This window comes from Ammodytes marinus (assembly GCF_949987685.1).
Source record: "Ammodytes marinus genome assembly, chromosome: 9".
NCBI classification, from domain to species: Eukaryota; Metazoa; Chordata; class Actinopteri; order Uranoscopiformes; family Ammodytidae; genus Ammodytes; species Ammodytes marinus.
In genome coordinates, this window is record NC_137213.1 from 23507800 (window position 1) to 23528400 (window position 20601).

The 20601-nt window shown below is 40.7% G+C and overlaps 2 protein-coding genes across 2 annotated transcripts; one reads left to right on the forward strand and one right to left on the reverse strand.

Moving 5' to 3' along the window:
• Positions 1–837: 837 nt before the first annotated feature.
• On the reverse strand, positions 838–12036 carry fggy (FGGY carbohydrate kinase domain containing). The gene is made up of 16 exons (XM_080033809.1): positions 11961–12036; positions 11439–11635; positions 9974–10085; positions 9209–9360; positions 8452–8540; positions 8096–8211; positions 7814–7942; positions 6395–6498; positions 5775–5882; positions 5146–5207; positions 4628–4790; positions 3675–3749; positions 3421–3541; positions 3131–3225; positions 1797–1858; positions 838–1342 (listed from the first exon to the last, which is right to left on the reverse strand). Exons 2-16 carry the CDS (start codon positions 11619–11621, stop codon positions 1261–1263), a joined length of 1653 nt encoding a protein of 550 aa, XP_079889935.1. The 5' UTR covers positions 11622–11635; positions 11961–12036; the 3' UTR covers positions 838–1260.
• Positions 12037–18473: 6437 nt separating this feature from the next.
• LOC307255044 (transcription factor Jun-like) lies at positions 18474–20558 on the forward strand. Its single transcript, XM_080033643.1, has one exon. It carries the CDS (start codon positions 18822–18824, stop codon positions 19809–19811), a length of 990 nt encoding a protein of 329 aa, XP_079889769.1. The 5' UTR covers positions 18474–18821; the 3' UTR covers positions 19812–20558.
• The last annotated feature ends 43 nt before the right edge of the window (positions 20559–20601 follow it).

Genomic DNA, 20601 nt, shown 5'->3' on the forward strand with positions numbered 1-20601 from the left:
TATCGAAGCAAACTTCTGATTTCCATTTATTTTAGTTTAACGTAAACATAACAGCTATGTTATAAAATAAACAATTTCATGTGAAATAATGTCAGTCTTTCCTCAAAGAAAATATCACGTAATTTGTGTGAAGTAACTCAAATTATTGTAATTTGAGTATTGGGGTTTGATGCTAGTGTTTATACTCTGAGTATGTTCTGAGTGACAATATGTGTTATCTCAATGAGGCTGGTTCATAGTGTTTGCTGCACTAAGCCTATTTTGCAGGTGAAGTGAACTGTTCAGCTCCAGTGAATGTTGGTAGTGCAGACTGTAGTTTTGCACATTGAGCTACAGTTGTGCCCACTGTGGGTTAGCAATCGTAACAAATCTGTAAATGTTTAGGCTATTAATTACCTAGACCAAAATATTTTATTCCTTTGTTTGTATGATGACTCACATTTGCGTAATATGATGTTAATATCAAACACACAAACTAAAAAAAAAAAAAAAAACGACCGCTTAGTTCGCTTATGCCTCGGGCCGGCTCTGCCACAGCATCAGAGAAGAGCTTATCAACTTTGATCCTGGGAGCTGCTGGCAATAGGCTCCTCTCTGTGTCCAACACACAGGAGAATTTAAGGAAAAGTGGAAGCGTCACAAACAGGAAATGGAAGGATAAGATTGGATAGGGTGAAGAGAGAACAAAGGACAAGGTGTTTAAAAATGAATGTCACTATTGGGTCGACGCGCACTGAATTATATATCAAAACACATTATTGGCGAAGTGACAGTGAAAGGCACAAGCACAGTTCTATCATTTAAATTATTTATTAAGAAATACATTTGAAGGCGAGAGTATTTGATTGTAATAGAATTTGGATGGACAATGTCAACCACTATACAATATGTCCAGTGCTGCATCTTCCTCTTCACGTTGGGTAGAACTGCAGCAGTGGATCTACATGACCGGCAGCCATGAAAAGCACCAACAGCGTGTGTCCATAGAGGCCTTCTCTACTGTTATCTGGCAGGTGGTGTGAAATCCCTGCATGTGCTAATTCTAAATAATGCTAGTAGTCATTTCATCGGAACCAACCAAACCCCCGGACACATATACAACCCTCAAGATATATATATATTTTTTAAAGCTGGCCCATTAATCATATGAGAAAAAGCAGCCAGGTTAAGACGTTTGTTCCTGTTTCCAGTGTGTGGATTTGTCATCACTATTATGTCAGAGAGAGTCACTTCCAGCTCAGCCGCCTCCCACCCGTTGGGTCATCTCTGGTTCATCAGGGCCTGGTACTCCCTCTGGTGGGCAAACAGTCGCTGGAACACCTTGTACTTTCTCTCATAGAAGCTGAAAATAATGTAACACATGTAATGCATAATACTGAATGACTATGGTTCATTGTAATACAACATCCAGACTTTTTTACATTGTCCAGTTTCATATAAAAGCGATATTATGACCCAATGGACTTTTGCCGCTACCATGACTTTAAAGGTGAAGTCAGCGATTCTGGAGGATGCTTATTGTCAAAATCTCTTTTTCTCAAAACTGAAAAAAATCCACTGTTAATACACAGCCTAGGCCCTGTAAACAGGCAGGTTGTTAGCTGCAGAAGACCCCTTTTTTTTACATGTACAGGGCCTAGGCTTCCATTTATTCCAGCATACACACAGTACGGTCAGGTAACGATCGTGAGGAGATATTCACTGAATTTGACAACAAGCATTCTCCTGAATCGCTGTCTCCATCTTTAACTATATATATACTGTATATATATATATAAAAAATCTCTTCGTCTCACCTCTGGAGTTCATGGTCAGGCTGAACAACTTTCCCCACTTTAGCCATTCTCTCCATTGCCTCCTAAATACAGAAATTGCAGAGACAAATACCACTTAATAAATCATGTTATGCATGCACGCCACACTCGGTTTCAGACCAGCTGTGAGAGCGTGACCCACTTATACTATTAACAAAGGCAAACCGCAGGACCTCTCTGTTGCCTAAACCTAGAAAATCCAGCCAGTGGACTCTGGCATGAAGCTCAAAGGATCAGACACAACAACTGTCTGCTATAGTTGCAGCTCAAAATGGATTGACAGGTGCGGCCTAGTCCAAACAATAACGTCTTATTTTTAGTATATCTGGCTTTAAGGCTAGCCATTCTGTTGTGCTACTGGCTCTGGTACTGAGACACCGGCACGATGACTTGACATGAGAAAAAAGGGATCAATCATCACTTAATTTTTGCACAAATCTTCTCTTTGATGGAGGCCAGCAGCACCAATGCACTGTGTGTTCCTGGTTCCACCCAGCAGATGGAGGCATTGAGTCAGTGATCATAAGATCTCTATGCTACGTGCATATGGTATGGCTCGGCATGGTAATGTTTTTGAGGTTACATTTTATTGGACAGCAAAATAAGAAGATTGGATTTCAAAGTGCTAAATAATATATATTGTAAAATAAACAGGTTTTAAAAAAGGGACACGCTACCGATTTAAACCATGAAGTTAAGTTTACTCTGCATGAGGAACACTACTCAGGCCTGTGGAAACAATTGTATCATGTCTTCAGTGGCCCTGGAGGGAGCTTAAAAGAACATTATTGTTATTTCGGATTTGGCTCTATCCTTAAACACTTTAACAGTCAGCCTGCAGTATAATACTACATCACATGACAACTCCTTTAATAGGCAAAATTCAGAATAAGCCACCAAATGTTACACTATTTATTTGCTTCAATGTCGGCATTGTTTTAACTTCAGTGCATTACGTTGAAATACCTAAACATCATTAAAAAGATTATATTATAAACTTTTGATACAAATTTGTTTTGGTTCAGCTGCTTCAGGCTCATCCTCATATATTTGCTGTTGAGATACAATTAAAGAATTGCTCACGAGAGGCCGCGATAAACCCTTATTAAATCAGAGTTAAGGGGCGTAAACCCACTTGATACTGTCTTTTCTAACTGCATGAAATAGCAAGTGTAAATTGATTATGACTATTCATAATTTCTTCAGTGTATATACACTGAAAAATGATTAAATGTGCACCATATTTCCAAATGAGTTGCATACTTTGATGATTTATGTAACTTTGTGTGATGTGTTTTGTCTGTGTGTCAATCCACCTCTATACTGCTGTAGTCCTGTGATGCACACGCACCCAGGATGGCCGCTCCTATTAACACAGCCTCCATTTGGTCAGGCAACACCACAGGCAATCCTGAAAATGTATTTAAAAAAAAAGTGGAACCGGATAAAGCCTCCATGGGAGATAATGTTTACCAAAAGGTTTAAAAAACAATGTGTATGGTTGAGTGCAAATAGTGAAAAGCTAAAGTTTTTGTCTCATCGGTATTTAAATGGTCATTTTAGTCACAAGATCAAAACAGATACTTCATACTTCATTACTTCATACCTGTGGCGTTGGCGTGAATCTGTACATACAGGGTGTTTTTGCTCAAGCCGCCACACAGGAAGAGGGTTCTGATGTCATGTCCTGCTTCTTTCATGGCCTCCAGTATATGGAGAGAACCAAGCTGACACCAGAGAAGACGACATACAGGGGTTTTCAGTTTACAAATACACAAAGACAACCTTCGTTCTTACTTAGAAAAGGTACAAAAATGTGAAGTGAAACTTTTCGAAAAAATACAAAAACAGTAGACTCACAGCGAGGGCTTGTACAGTGGCCAAATAGAGCAGGGCCAAGTCATCCAAGGTTTGGGAGAGTGACAGTCCGACTACCTGCAAAACAGTAATGAATCATCTGCGCAAAAAATGTCTCGGTGCTGAGTAAGAAGAGTCAGCAAAAGAAGGGCATTTAGCAACCGTACTGGGTTGGTGAATGCAAAGCTGTCATTAAAAAAGGTCTGGTATCACTACTATCTCCAAGTCAACAGTGACTCAGTCGAAGTAATATTCAACAGTTCTCTTCACAGAATCATTTCAGTGGCTCAACTGTCCCAGCCTTCAACTACAATACACTCTAATTTTAGGCAACAGGTTTTCTTTTCACTGACAAAATCATGAAAAATATAACTTCATATTTTGTAATGAAATTAGAGTTAATCATGGGCTTGACTCAAGTTAGCTAGCAGCTAAGGGAAGCGGCTAACTTTAGTATGAGTTGGTTTTGTTAAGAAGTAGTTTTATAGTTCAGCAAATTTCTCTGCTTACTTTAAAGATGTATATGAGAACATTGATACTCTCATGTTTGTGCATTACATTCAGAGTTAGAGATGGGAGGAAATTAGCTTAGCTTAGCTTAGTGGGTGGAGGCAGGGGAAAACAGCTAGCCTGATGCTGTCCAGAATTCCAAAAAGCGCCCTAATGAACCTTTTATCTCAGTGATTTAAACCATAATCACACACAGCAATAGGAAAACTACGATTTGGGGTTGCATAGGAGAGTGGTATAGCTAGGCTAACTACGCCAAAAGATGTTGAATGAAATAAATTCGTAATAAAGTCAAAGAGCAGCTTTTTTATTTTCCTTTGCTAATTATTATTTATTTAAGTACATTTTAATTTAATAAGCTATTTAAAAAAATGAAAAGCCCACACTTTGATCAAACATATATTATGTCATGAGTCACAGGAAGCCTCAGGCTCATGCTCCCTCACCATGCCTTTCAAGGTGGGGTCAGCCAGGGGCGACCTGTTCCCGTGGAAGTCCGGCCACACGTGCAGACTTGAGCCCAGCAGGTCAACAGCAGAGCGGGAGTTAGCCATTAAACTCAGGTGGCTGTTCAGGTAGCTGTAGACGTTCTCGCCAGTGAAGGGAACTCTGGGAGAAATAACAGTAAGCTAATAAAGAACATAGTTTAATGAAATAACAATAAAGATGTTGATGAATGGACACTGTCAATTTGTTGAGCAAGGTTTTTTCACAGAAGACATTTTGACATGTCATAGCAGGAAAAGCCCAGGCATTATTTAAAGCATGTTCCAGTAAGTAAGCGGGTGGGCATTGACCATATAGCAGGGAGTTTTTGTTTAATACTAAGTAAAAATGCTAAGAAAGTCAACCAATTACATAATTATTTAATATACATCTTCCAGTTTACTGAACACATCAGCTGGTCAGGGATTACAGCTGTGCTAAAACGTTTTGGGGCTAGTCCAGCACTAAATCAGCTGACCTCTGCCGAGCCTGTTCCTGGAGCTGGGTGTAGGCAGCGTGGCCCCTCACCATATGGTCGATCTGAGGGAGGAGAGAGAGCAACACCAGTTCAACAGAAAGGTAGTAGGTTTACAAGCTCATCTGAATCTTAACAGCCCAATGATAGAAGATAACTAGAGTATACTGAAAGAAGTCTGATGTATCCACCCCCCCCAAAAAAGGCCTCACTGTTTTTTTTTTTTTTTACATTTCACTGTTTTTCCTCAACCAATGAGTAGCTTCACACAATTATTTTGAGCGACATATTTACTGGAGAGGAAGCAGATTGCTTTTAAACGTTGACCATTTGGCTACATGTGTGGATTAGGTCTGGGTGAATTTTTTGTTGACTTCACACATGCATTGTCATAATGCTGTCTCTTTTTGCAAACAGTGTTGTGTGAATATGCAAGACAGTGTGTGTGTGTGTGTGTGTGTGTGTGTGTGTGTGTGTGTGTGTGTGTGTGTGTGTGTGTGTGTGTGTGTGTGTGTGTGTGTGTGTGTGTGTGTGTGTGTGTGTGTGTGTGTGTGTGTGTGTGTGTGTGTGTGTGTGTGTGTGTGTGTGTGTGTGTGTGTGTGTGTGTGTGTGTGTGCCCACAGTGGACTGACCAGCCTTCCTGTGGCACTCTGTCCTCCCTCGTTGAGCCACATGCCAGGCACCATGGCAGACAGGCAGGGCCCCCACACTCCTGGCACAAACAGAGGCCGCTCGCTGATCTGACGCACATGAAGAGAAATTCTTAAATGTTGAAGTTGGCATCGAACAATCACAACGGCAATGATTTGACATTGGCAGAGAGAAACTAAAGTCAACAGAAATCCTTGGCTTGTTTTAAATGGCAATGGAAACCATGCGAACAAAGGAAGATGTGCCAACAGACCAACAGTTAGATTCACTTCATATACTTACTGCTATTGGCTGGTGCAAATTTACGCATTACACACAATAGGAAATTTACTCAAAATATGAGAAATGTTCAGAGAAATTATCATAATAGACTGCATACGTGAGTATTAGCATTAGCTACGTTTTACATCAAATCAGAGTTGTGAAGTCTGGGAGGTATATAATTCATTATAGGAGGTCTTGTGTTAGTTATGCGGTGACATGTGCAAGTGTCGGAGGTCAGCATGTAGTTCACACCATATTCATGCTTTTAAGGGCACATATGCATATCTACAACTCAAATCTACAACAGGAAACATTGTTGCTAATTTGAAGCACTCACGGCCATGTGACAGGTTGATGTCCCACAGATCATTGCCATGCGTGCAGTGAGTGACTGGTCCTCACAGGGCAAGTGAAAGCCTTTTACATCAGCACCTATCACACCTGGAAAGAGCAAAGTAACAGATTGTAATCAAATTCTACTTTGCAGAGAAGAAAATAAGAAAAATAATATAAAAGTTGACTGAACTTTTGTCAGGGACAAATGACAATGGTTTGCAGACCAAAGGCTTTAAATCCCTTTGAAGTGCTTCTCTAACCTTCACGAGACATTCAGCAGTGACACTAACTGCTGGAATAATGTTGTTCTAAGCTGGTTTCATTTCACGGTGGAAGGCTCATCTGCGAGTGAGGGCCGGAGTGTGTGTGTGTGTGTGTGTGTGTGTGTACATCACTATGACACACACACACACACACACACACACACACACACACACACACACACAGACACACACACACACACACACACACACACACAGACAGCAACTCACAGGGCAGCGTGTTTTAACCTCTGACTGGTACAACAATGTGTGAGCAGCAGAGGTGACAGCCAGAGGCCAGAGGGTAGAGTTCACAGGCAGTTTATCTCCCAGAACAAAACCAGATGGCTAGGATAGATTTGTGAACCAGAGGAATGGTCTGCCGCAGCTCTGAAGCTAACACAGGGCTCCAGATACAGTGTGATCAGCATCATTAATCACAACTTTGTGCTCAACACGCTGAAAACTATCGGCTGGAATTCCATGAACTTGCTGTGGATATTTACATCGCCTTGATATTCAAATGATAGTGCTTGATGATACCCTGATCTTCTCTAGTACTTATGCCATGCTAATTTATAAGCACATTCATTTTTGACATTTTAGAGTTTTATCTCACAGCCACTCATTACAAAAATTATGACATAAACATTAAAGGTGAAGTCAGTGATTCTGGAGAACGCTTGTTATCAAAATATTTTTTTGCCAAAATCAGTGAATATCACCTCACGATCCCCTTCCTGTACATTCTGTGTGCGTGCTGAAATATAAAATCAGGTGTTAATCACCCTAAACTCTTAACAGGCAAGTTGCTAGCTACGGTGGGCCTCCTTTGTTAACATACACTTTGTTTACATGCCAGTTCAAAGAGCCAAGGCTGTGTATTAACATCAGATTTATTTATCAGCGCACACACAGTACTTAGGTAGTGGATCGTGAGGAGATCTCCAGAATTGCTGACTCCTCCTTTTAATCTTTTGTCTACCTTCTTCCATTGGTCTCTTAATGATGTATGGTTATACGAGTTTATATACTGTATATATATTTTTTTCAATTTTAACTCTCATAATACATGGAAGCTGCAAATGCACCCTGTAAAAACAATTGACATATTTGACGGAGAGGAACTGATTCAATAAAAGAGTTGTTGAATGTAATACCAAGGCCTCCAGCATGGGCATCGATGAGAGAAGCACCGACTGCAGTCCCCGGGTCCAGACCCAAATCTGACGCTGCCTCCTTGGTGAGGCCGTCTCCAAGCGGGCTCCCGGGAGAACACGTCACATTGCCTGGACGACAAAACATCGGCACGGCTTAAATTATAGAACATTTTATTGAAAACATCATAACACCAATGCCCTTTGAAATGTCTTTATAGTATTTTCAGATTTTCTAAACATCTTACAATGTACAATTCATTTAAAAGCTTGTTTGTAAATGACCTATTTTGGAAAAGTTGCTTTCCAGGAGATCCTCCAGCCCGATGCTGGTCCAAAAACCGGCATTCCATCCCTCTGGAGGGCAGTACGTCCACTTACACACCAGAGTACACAAAGACCTGTGAAACATTGCAGAGTGGCCTCATAATATATTCATCAAAGTACAGCAAGGGCGTCATATTAGCAGTATCTGGTGAAGGCCACCTTATCAAGAACACTTTGTCCGTGAAAAAAGGGCACATTTTTCTTATAATTAGCCCAGCTATGAAGGACAACCCCATTCTTTCTATTAAACAGACATCTGATACAAGGATAATGTATCACACGGTCACAATGACCATCGCCCAAACCAAGCTCACCGTGTCAAAGAGCCTGTCGCCTTCCAAGACAGGAAGTCTGGAAGGTCCAAAAAGTGAGCAGCTTTCTTCCAGCAGCTTTCATAAAGATTCTGATGAAAAGGCAGGAGAAATGTGTGCTAATGAATCCCTGATCGGTGAGTAATGATAATAATGAATAATAATGCGCCTTAAAGCCCCTGTAAATCAAGGAAATCCTTCTACCTATGTCATTTGGGGAGTTAGTTGCATGATAGTAAGCTTCTGAAAAGAGTTAGGCATATTTATCAATCCAAATTAAAGATATTGTTTCATATCTGTTAGATATTTAAGTTTAATCAACTTCACAGAAATTCGGTTAAAATGAAGCGGGCTAGGCTCTTGTTCTTATGACACAATATTTATTTTCAACCAATCACTGCAGTTCTCTGCCTGAACATTCTATAAAAACAATGACTGTTTCCATGGAGACCGCTTGATACGGGCACGCCCACACAGTCCTGTCAAACGTCAAGACAGTGAAAAAGCATTTCTTTTTAACTAAGTTTTATAATATTTATGAATATTTATTAGCTTATTGAGACACCCAACTTTGATATCATATATTGATTTTTACTATTTTAGAACAGGTTTCCAGAGTCCACTTTAACAACAAAAAACATCTAAAAACAACTTCAGGCACATGCTGACCAGCCAATACAGAAAGCCACAATAATAAAAAGAAAGAAAAAAAGAGAGATCGGTAGCCCTGTAGTGACCTTGCTCACCTCTCACCTCTCACCTCTTTGAGCCAGAGCAGCTTTGGGGGTTGCATCTCTGGTGACATGACCCCTCCCACCCGACTCAGGACCTTGTGGCCACTGTCAGTTATACGAGCAGCCTGCTCTTCAGCACGATGGTCCATCCACATCACCACGTTCCTCTGTCTGTCACCTGGGAGAGCCAGGAGAGCAAGGTACATTTGAACTAAACATACCAAATAGCTACTACGGCATGGACTGAATAACTTAGATTCAACACCCAAAATGAAATGAGTCCGTAAGGATAACAATAAAAATAACTGTTGTGATGGATATACTGTATGAAATATCTATGGAGCACATGATCAGTCATTTAACCTGTGTATCTGGGTACCCCTGTGTGTCCACCTTGCTTAATTGAAAGTAAAAATACACACACAATCCCTACCTTCTCCAGGGGTCCTGATTTGTTAGCTGACCCTGACCCCTGACCTGGCTGTGGAGGAGGGGATTTTACCTTCAGGGATCAATAAAGTATCCCATTACATTAGACTTAAAATAACTGGTGCAAGCAAAAAGTCATCCATTTAAAGGTTTTGTGTAAAAAAAAAGAAAAAAAAAAGAAAACACTTCAAAAGATCCATTTCAGTCGACATTTCAAACATATATCAAATTGTACAAAACCCCATCATTTTGTCCTTAGGAATATATAAATAGCGCCTCCTGAAACAAAAACAATATAACATTTTAAAAAAGCCATGTGAGTAAAAAGGTCAGGCTGTAGAGGAAAGAAATGTTCCACCTACCATCCTGGCTGACTGGCACAGGCTGGAAGCTTTGGTCCAAAACCACTAGAGAGCAGGTGGCATCAAAGCCGATCCCTCTCACCTGACTCCTCTCCACACCTTGGGTGACTCTCTGGAACACATATCACATGCACATCGTTTCAACATTCACTGCCATTTACAATGATATATGATTACAACAGCTGAAATGAAATGAGCCCTTATTTCATTTTTCCCAATGATCAGCATGTCCTCTAAGCCAGTGATTCCTAACCAGGTGCAATTGTACCCCAGAGAGTACCTTTGCAGTTGCCAGGTGGCTCTTGGAGGGATTTTGCAGTAGCTATACTGAGTATGAAAAATAGATCCACGTGTTTGTGTATTGCAGAATTATTAACTTCCAAATAAACTCATGAACTGGTGTGATGCTGATGTTGTGATGCTGCTGTTTAGTAAATGTAAAAAAAACAGTAAGCAGCACTACGCTGACTTTCTATCAACCTGAGGCAGTTGTAAGTTAACACTTCAAAGACATGGGTTGACATTTGAGAGTGCATTAAAGTTGGCAAGTTAGCAGAGCAATTGAAAGATTTTTAGCTAAAAGTGATGGAGAAAGTCACTTAAAGCTGGGGTTTATGATTTATGATTGGTCAAAGTTAACTTGAGCTGTACACTTTGACCAATCAGAGCGAGGCTCCGATTCTCTGTTCTTATTGGCTGTTGGGACTGTCCATTCACTTTGGCACAACTTTGTTGGTGTAGAGCATGTCAGGGAGGGACCATAGGGGAGGGACCAAAGAGAACAAGTGGAGATGTTGAGGTATTTGAATTCGAATCTCTATCCCAATTTTCTCCCCAAATCCTCCCCCCCCCCCAAGCTTTAAGAGTAGTGTTTGAAATATTGAAATAGTTAGCTAAGAGTTATGGGTAGCTGTTGAGATAGTAAAATAAGAGTAATGTTTTAAAGGTGGAGTCAGTGATTCTGTAGAACACCTCACAATCCGCTACCTGTCCGTACTGTTTGTGCGCTGAAAGAATATCCAGTGTTAATACACAGCCTAGGCTCTGTAAACCTGTATGTTAACAAAGGGGGCACACCTTAGCTAGTAACATGCCGGTTTACATAGCCCTAGGCTGTGTATCAAGGCTGGATTTCTTTTATTAATATTTACCTAGGAATAATGGATAAAGTATTGAAAAAGTAAGCTGTGAATAAAAGATAAACAGTTGAAAAAGTGAGCAATGACTATTCTCTTGAATTAGAAAAGCAATTCATAAACAATTGAAATAGCTAAGAGAAGGCCTATATGGATAAACCGTTAACATGTTAGTTAATAAGAGTATTTATCTAATAAGATTAAAAAAAAATGGAAGCTAAGAGTAGTGGATGAACTAAATACTGAGCTAAGAATAATGAACAGGGATCTGTGCGTGCTGCGTAGGCTACATCATATTTGGGGAGACCACTGCTCTGACGTCACCCTACCTTGACTACTGTGCAGCATTTGTCCCAGATCTCCGTGGAGGACTGGACATAGTGGTCAGTGTGGGGCTCCCAGATGCTGACGGGCTCCTCTGCAGTGCTCTTCAGCACGCCGTCCCTCGTCACCAGCGCTGCCCTCACGCTGGCAGTGCCCACGTCCACCCCAACGTAGTAGACCTCTGCCATGATGGGGAGACCAGCTGAATGTACAGGAGGAGAAGGGGGCGGGGGGCAGAGAGGGCAGGAGTTGATTATTAACCAGGTTGCACTGTCGTCAACAGTTAATATAGGTTTCGAAATAGTTGACTTCAAACACAGTTACCAACGCGTGTATATCGTACATTTGCTCTTAATGAATTATGTATTTCTTGTGTTTTGTCAGACACTAACATCGTCCCCACACTGCACGTTATCGTTCAGTGAAAAGAAAAAAGAAAAAGATAGCCTATAGAGATTTTCTGTTCAAAACAGGATCAAACATAAAGGGCATTTGAACATCTGCTAGAACAACGTCTCCGAACTTACCGGCGGATCAAAACCTTATATCAGCGCAGAGGACATCACTTTTGAGTGTCTGGTGAGCGTAGTCGAGACTTTGAGCAGGAGACGGTGGTTGCGACGGAACGCCAAAGCGGCCAAAAAGGGCAAAGCGAGTTTCCGTGCTGAGACCATAGATAGTAGTCTATAATAGACGTATAAGTGTTCCTTTTCTTTTTAAGTGCAGTGAGACAATTGTTTCTGTCTTTCGTTTTTTATCCTAGTTTCTTTGTAAAGTCAAGCATTTTGGTAGACAACTAAGCCATGGAAAAGTCCCTGTACACAAAAATAGACTTAGAAAAGCATTAGCTATGCCTACTATGGGTGATTATGATACAGGAATGTCATTCAGCCTAATATAGCAGGCTATAATAAGTAGCTGAAAACTTAGCCTATTAGAAACATATGTCATTTATTTAAACAGTCAAATAGGAGTAGGACTATCATGAGAAATATTAATGGGCGGCTCAAGGGGTTCTGCTTCAAAAATGTAATTAATTGTGTCCGACAACCTGCCCAGGGCTGAAGCTACCACTAAAAACACTAAAATCATTCTTTGTCATAATGATTTGAATGCTTATCTAGACATTTTCGGATTTCAACCAAAAATCCTGACTTCTCGCAGTTTCTATCAGTACAAAATTCACCAGAAAATTTAAATATTAGACTTGTCTTGAAAGTTTGAGCGAATAACTGAAGCAAAGCCACCATATGTAGTCTGCTGTGAGCACTGGAATTATCTGGAACTTTTTTGAGTTCAATCAGGGTCCAGCGTTTTTATTTACCCATATATACACGTTAGCCTTGCGACCAGCACTTCTACCACGTAGCTTGTCATCCCAGAGTAAACAGAACACAGTAAATGGTATGCAGCCATTGTTAATGTTATTAAGTAGTGTACACCTCTGCTTTTCCTTAAATGAAATGTCAAAAAGTCTTCTGTGGAAAGTGTCTCTTACATGATACTGACAACTCATACTTGAGCCATATAAGGAAAGACAACATATACCATCATAGATAACACAATGTTACAATGGTGAAGCATTAGGGTTGCAAAACGGAATGTGTCGCAGGAAGGCAGAGACAATAACCTGCAGCCATCAAAAACATTTGACATGTCAAAGTTTTTACTCTTCGTCCCACCTTGTCCCTTCATTCTATTGTGCTCTTTTCTTAGAGGAGATGAACAGCTGTCTAAAGGAAGTGGTGCTGGCTGTTTGACCGCCGTGTTTGGACCAGGAATGATCAGCAGAGATGTACGGAGGACAACCGAGCAGCAGGACAGGAAGAAACAGATGGTCCTCAACAAACACTGTGCGGACTATGTTTGAAATCTCATCTGTCTCTCTCACTGCTCGATGTGTGTGTGTGTGTGTGTGTGTGTGTGTGTGTGTGTGTGTGTGTGTGTGTGTGTGTGTGTGTGTGTGTGTGTGTGTGTGTGTGTGCCGGTCCCTCTGGTCCACGCCTTAAGGTAATCAAAACTTTTTTCTGTTGATACATCAACACTTGCATATATAGTCATTCTCTGTGTTTTGCTCTCGTGAATTGAAAGGGGGAGTGTTTCCATAGACCGTGGACTGTCCCACCTCTGTACAACAAAAGCTGGCCTGTTGTGGAGGCAGGGCAGGGACTATAGCTCCTGATTAGAAATACTGCATGCAGTGGAAACAGCTGGCCCGGGCAAGGGAGGAGGAGGGAAGCGGTGTTATCTTAAAAAGCCGACCCCGTCAGGCCAGAAAGAGGGGGAAAAGCAGAGAGAGAAACAGGAAGCAAGGCCGGGCCACAGCGGCAGTTTGAGAGGAAAATACAGTTCACACAGGTGTACAGAGAGAGACTAGGGGAGAGTGAAGTGGGTCAGAGAGTTATTGGCAGAGGTTTAAAGAGCACATGAAAAACATACTTGGATAAGAAAAGAGATGACTTACTAGACAAATGACCCCTTTACGTTACAAGTCACAGATTACAAAACACTTGAGCAAAAGTACCAAAGTATCTGATTTGAAACGTATTTCAAAATCATGAGTATTTGTATAAGTATGATCAGGAAAATGTATTTAACGTATCAAAAGTAAAAGTGACAGTTCTACTTTTATATATAAGATGATTATTAGCATATTATTATCATGCATCCATTGAAGAGGCAGGGTTTGTAGCTGGAAACTATCTGCAATACATTTTATTTTTATTATAGATTAAAGTATTTCCTTATTTCATTTGCTCATAAATAGATGTTTTGCTTGGTAAAAATGTAAATGAATAAAAAGGATAAGCAGTAGATTTTCAAGTTTGAGAAGTTGGAACCATTTTGTTTTCAGCATATTTGCATTCAAAATTACTCAAAATGGTCATTGGAAAATTTTTGACAATTAAGTTATCGATGAATTGACCAAAGTTTCATCTGTGCTTGAAACTTTGGTCAACATATTGTTGGGGTAGTATACAATATATCTTTTCAAACTCTTCATATGTTTTGATTGCAAAAATCTTAATTCATAAAGTAACTAGTAACTTAAGTCATCATATAAATGTAGTGGAGAACAATGTAAAATGTTACCACTGAATTGTAGTAGATGTATAAAGTAGCATGAAAAGAAAATACTCAAGTAAAGAACAAGTGCTTCAAACTTGTAGCTATATAGTACTTAAGTAACATTAGTTAGTATCATTACACTGCTGGTTTTTAGTTCATTGGGAGCTGCCCTGTTATCTTGAGAAAAGAAAAAAAGGAAGGGAGACAGACAGACAGACAGACGGGAAAATCCGAGTCCTAATAGTTCAATAGTTCATTGTGGCAGCAGTATTAGACACAAACGTCTCTTAACGATTTCCAGCGCTGCAATTTCCACTTCAGGGTGTCAAATACTTCCAAATGGGTGTTGCACGGCCGTGTTGTGAGGACAACATGTCATCTCGAGAGTGTTGACCTCAGGCAGCTCTGGTTCTCCCAGGCTGTCTGGGGCTGTTAACTTATTTATAGTTGGCTTGAGGAGGACGTGTTGAATAATACAATGGGAGAGGCCAGACAGACTGGACTGCAGCTGCAAAGGGCCTTCAGTCGCACAGCAGCGCAGCTTCACGTTCACATATGACACCCTATAGGAGGACTGACACACTGGATATTATCAATATAACTTCCCAACAGGGAGGTTATTATGTAATGTAAACACTGTCACAAGCAAAGATCGAGTGGCCAACCACTTACGTTTTAACCATCATTCTATATCGACATATTCGGTCATATTGAACCCAGAGGTAAACATCTTGTCATATCTCACTGGTTTTATATTCTATCATTCAAATTTTTTATGATTTAATATCATTGTTTTGTGATTATATTCAAATTCCTGCTTTTTAAGAGTATAAAAAAATATTGGGGGTCATTTTGACCCTAGTCATTCCTGCCATATGCAGTTTTAATAAATATAATTATTTATTGAGTTTATCTTTGCCATAGTTTGTAATACCCAGGGGGCAAAGTGATTTTATGGACATGGAGCGTTGTAAAAGGTTGTTCACCAAAAATGACATCTAGGACCTTCCACGATCACAACCTGGGTGGACAACCTGGTCAACAAGCTGCTGGAAAGCTACAGCGGGCCGACATAGAGCATATCAGAACCACTGTTTAAGCGAATGGGGGTGAATGGGGATGGGCTAATAGGGAATTTTTTTGAAATTATAGATATCATTATGAAACTTTGCCAGTTGATTACTGACATTGAAACAAACACTTTTTGTATTACAGTATTTTCCAAAATGTTTAAATAAGTATGAAAAATCATCAATATCTTACTAATGATGCGTAAATTTGCATATCTGCAAAGCCCCAAAATCTAGATGTTGGAAGAAAACAAAGTCAATTTGTTTTTAAATTTTGAAAACAAAACAAGTGTCCAACTGCCTGAAGCCTTTCCTAATCACAGTTCAAATTTGATCAATAACCCATAGAAAATACATTTTTTACACAGTTACATTTCATGTGCCATGGACCAAATGTGTCCTTTTGGAGTCTCCAGCTGGTATTTTAGGAAACGGCTAGACATTCCCTTGGAAAAAACAGTGTAAAAAATGCATTTTCTATGGGTTATTGATCAAATTTGAACTGTGATTAGGAAAGGCTTCAGGCAGTTGGACACTTGTTTTGTTTTCAAAATTTAAAAACAAATTGACTGTGCTTTTGTCCAACATCTAGATTTTGGGGCTTTGCAGATATGCAAATGTACGCATCATTAGTAAGATATTGATGATTTGTCATATTTATTCAAACTTTTTGGAAAATACTGTAATACAAAAAGTTGTTGTTTTAATGTCAGTAATCAACTTGCAAAGTTTCATAATGATATCTATAAGTTTAAAAAATTCCCTATTAGCCCACCCCCATTCGCTTAAACAGTGGTTCTGATATGCTCTATGTCGGCCCCCTGTAGCTTTCCAGCAGCTAGTTGACCAGGTTGTCCACCCAGGTTGGGATCCTTGAAGGTCCTGGATATCATTTCTGGTGAACAACCTTTTACAACGCTCCATGTCTGTTTTTCAAAAAAAAGGGGTTTTGCCCCCTAGGTATAATGTAAAGTATCACACGCCATCAGGGAGAGTAGGGGGGCTCTCTCAGTCATTTTGAAGTTGACAGACTGCAGATTCACTCTAAAACAATGATATTCCCCTAGAGCACTAAGATAACTTTAACCCTCCTAAAATGATAACAATCTGTTGTTTTTTTTCTCTGAGATGGAATTATTAACATAACTAATAATGTTTGTAGGAGATGGTGATGGTGTTTTTTCTGTTTGTTTTTTTTGCTTGGGAGCTCTAGTGACCTGTTGATAGTCTATATGCCTTTGTAAAATACGTTGGTAGAATGAGGGTTAAGACTAAAAATTATGATACGTTTGCTTTTATAACAAAACGTGCAATGGTTAATGACCTCTTTTTTAATTAATTCATCAATGCATTATATTTCCTTTTATATGTTGTCCGTGGATGTATGACCAGTTTAAGGCGATACATGGCAGGTAAAAACATTAATGTACTGGTCAATTTTGAGATGTTTTGTCTATTTTGCTTCCATAACATGTTTTCTTTCATAGTAGAAGGCTATAAATAAAATATCGAATATGTAAATGAAAGTGTTTATTTTACTAAACCTTGTCTGACTCTGTATATTTCTACTTTACAACCATGTTTAACGGCTATTATCTCTCAACATTATATTTTCTCAATACTCTCAACCAAAAATCTCTTTCAAGCTCTTAAATCAACTTGACTTTCCATCATCATTCTTAGCACCATTATGAAGGTTAATACAGAAGGATTCGTTCATATGTTGTTGATTGCCTGATATATGATAAGCTAATTGTTGTTCTTATAAACATGCCGAAAATCAATTTTCAATTCCTGTAGAAAGCATTTTTTCTTATTTGTTAAATGGAAAAAAGAGTGTTTCCAAAATCTGTTCCTCAAAATCCTTGGACTCTTGAAAATTAAATAAAGATTTTAACTGGCTGTATCAAACATGTAGATTTTTATTTTTTAATGAGATGCTAATGTACTCATAATTAGTAACATTTTGCCAAATTTGCATATCTATTCTAACACTTGTATAAAAAAATATAAAATAAATTAAAAGTAGTGTCTTGCCTTAAGATTCTGGGCATATTGACATGTAATATAAATACATTTAGGCTATACGCACAGCATGTAGCCTACAGTATACATAAGCATACATAGCCCATGTCTGAGTATAGGTGTGTATTAGTAGCCTATAGCCTATATATTTATTTATATTGGTATAGCCTAAATGTGTGTTCTTGTATGTGTCATAGCCTACTTTGCCAATAGTAGTGATTGTGTTTCTGTGAACACATTTCTCCTTTAAGACACTTAAACATGTAGGCTATGTTGTAGCAAGACATCTTTACATTGTGTTGTTCTTTTCAACAAAGGGGCTCTAAGCACAGGTATGACCTCATTGTCTTTCCTCTGTCTAACCCTCAGCTGGTTTATCAGCCAGCAGCAGTCACTTTCTCACTAATGGGCTACTAGTTTATATAGTGACGATTTTATTTACGTTTAAGTAGGTTAATCATTAGAACGTGCTTATAGTGGTCAGGGAGTGTGAAACTTAATGCGTTTTAGCCTACCCGTTCCTCGTGTACAAATCTCATCGACAGAGTATGGCTTTGCTGTTTTGTGCTAATCAATGTTCAAGTATAGGCTACTAGCCATCTGGGGCAGCCCTCGCTTTAGGATGGGTAACTAACTAATAATTGAGCGGGTAACTAAATATTCAAAAAGACTACGTAATCCCAGAGTACATTGCTCCACTGTCCGCATTACCTAATCCCATAATCCATTGCGGGAGGCGGGGATATGGCCAGTTGTCAGAGCAACCTGTATGTCATTAGACATACCCCGCCCACCAAATCATCTCCAGCCAATGAGAGGCCGTAGAAATGACATCATTGTTATTTTCAGTAGAGCTGCAGCTTAGAGGTGGATAAAGTTCGTCTCCACGTTGGAAGTGATAGAAAGTATTACCCGTATTCAGGCACTGTTTGTAGTTTTTGGGAAGGAGAAGAAGGAAAGAAAACTAGAGGATACTTCAGGTGAATTTAACTCGGTGGTGGAGGAGGAAACGATCGCTTTTGTTTGTTGTGGATGATCGCACGGTTCACAAGAGAAAAGTTTTCTCCGGACGCGAAGTTGTCAAGTGAGTTGAACTTCAACAATAGGCGTACTCTTTCACAAGACAGCAGAGAGATAGGTAATCACTGGACATATGTAAACAATCGATCTTGGACTCCCCTTTTTGTATGACCTCAAGGTGATTAAGAGAAAAAGAAAAACTTTATGTCAAGAAAAATGGAAGCGACATTCTACGACGAAGCCGTGAGCGGTTCCAATAACTCTCAGCATGACGGGGCGACGGTGTATGGGTTCAACCCCAGAACCCTCAAACAACAAATGACCCTGAACCTAAACGACCCGAAAAACTTCAGACCCCAGCTGAGCGCCAAGGCCCTGGACATCCTGACGTCCCCGGACGTGGGGCTGCTGAAGCTGGCCTCGCCTGAACTGGAGCGACTCATCATCCAGTCGTGCACCGGGCTCACGACTCCCACCCCGACACAGTTCGTCTGTCCCAAGAACATCACCGACGAGCAGGAGGGCTTCGCGGAGGGCTTCGTGAGGGCTCTGGCCGAGCTCCACTACCACCAGCAGCCACCCCCAGCAGGCGCCGGCCACCCTGACGCACAGACCACAGGCGCGGCAAACAGCATGGTCTCCGCCTCTACCGCGTCCGAGAGCGGCGGGGTTCCCTATAGCTGCACGGTGCGCACCGACCCACCAGAGTACACAAACTTGGGCTCTTTCGGCCGGGCTGTGGGCTCCGCGTCTGCACCTGCCAACGACAGGCACGGTCCACCTATGAGTTACGCAAACGCCCCGCCGTCCCAAAACCACATGGAGCACCAGCAGGCTGCTCACGGGCAGCAGCACTCGCGGCTACACGCGCTCAAAGAGGAGCCGCAGACGGTCCCCGAGATGTCCGGAGACACGCCGCCGATGTCCCCCATCGACATGGAGAACCAGGAGCGCATCAAAGCGGAGAGGAAGCGCCTGAGGAACCGGGTAGCCGCGTCCAAGTGCCGGAAAAGGAAGCTGGAGAGGATCTCCCGGCTGGAGGACAGGGTCAAAAACCTCAAGAACCAAAACACGGAGTTGGTTTCCTCCGCCAACGTCCTGCGGGACGAGCTGGCTCTGCTCAAGCAAAAGGTCATGGACCACGTAAACAGCGGCTGCCAGCTCATTTTGACGCAGCAGCTCCAAGCGTTCTGAGACTGCCCTATGGGGGAGAAAGAACCAAGGGACATTTCTTGGTTCCAAATTGGACCAAAATGCAGCTTTTAAAATTGGGGCCCGCTAAGTCATTTCATTTTTTTCTTCATCAAATTATCCACTAAGTTTGTGCTGACAAAGAGCAAAAAGAATGGAGACTGACCACATTCGTGTAATTGCTCAGTATGATGAAATACTACAGAGCAGAGGCCACCAAACTTACTGCACGGACGCACCCAGCTCAGAGGAAACGTTTGATCCAAACGCCCCCCCCCCCTCTCTCTGATGTGACTGGTTAAGATATTCCTGGCAAAAGAATTGTCTATATTTTATTTCCACTCAAAACCAAGAGATCAAATTCGTACTCAGCCGAGCCAAAAAAACGGACAGAGACACAATATGAACGAGGCCTTGCCCCTGCGAATCCCTCTCACTATGTCAAGTATAGCAATGTATGCATATAGACTTGAGTCTAGCACTGAGTATCCCACCAGCGACTATACAGTATGTACAGAGTAACACTAACAAAAAAAAGGAAAAAATGTCTCGCACCTTTACGCAAGGAGTCTTATAGGTGTGTGTGTATAGCGTTTACTGACAGAACCTGCCTTACTTTCTTAACACTTATGTTCATACGACTTTGTGATATAGGTATAACTAATGTTAGACCTGAAATAACACTTTGTACTAATGTTTGTACGCTGTATTTTGAGCACTTCCGAACTGTACATATGATCAAATAAAATGTTGGACACGCGTGATGTGTGAGTACTTTTGGTGCCTACTGAAT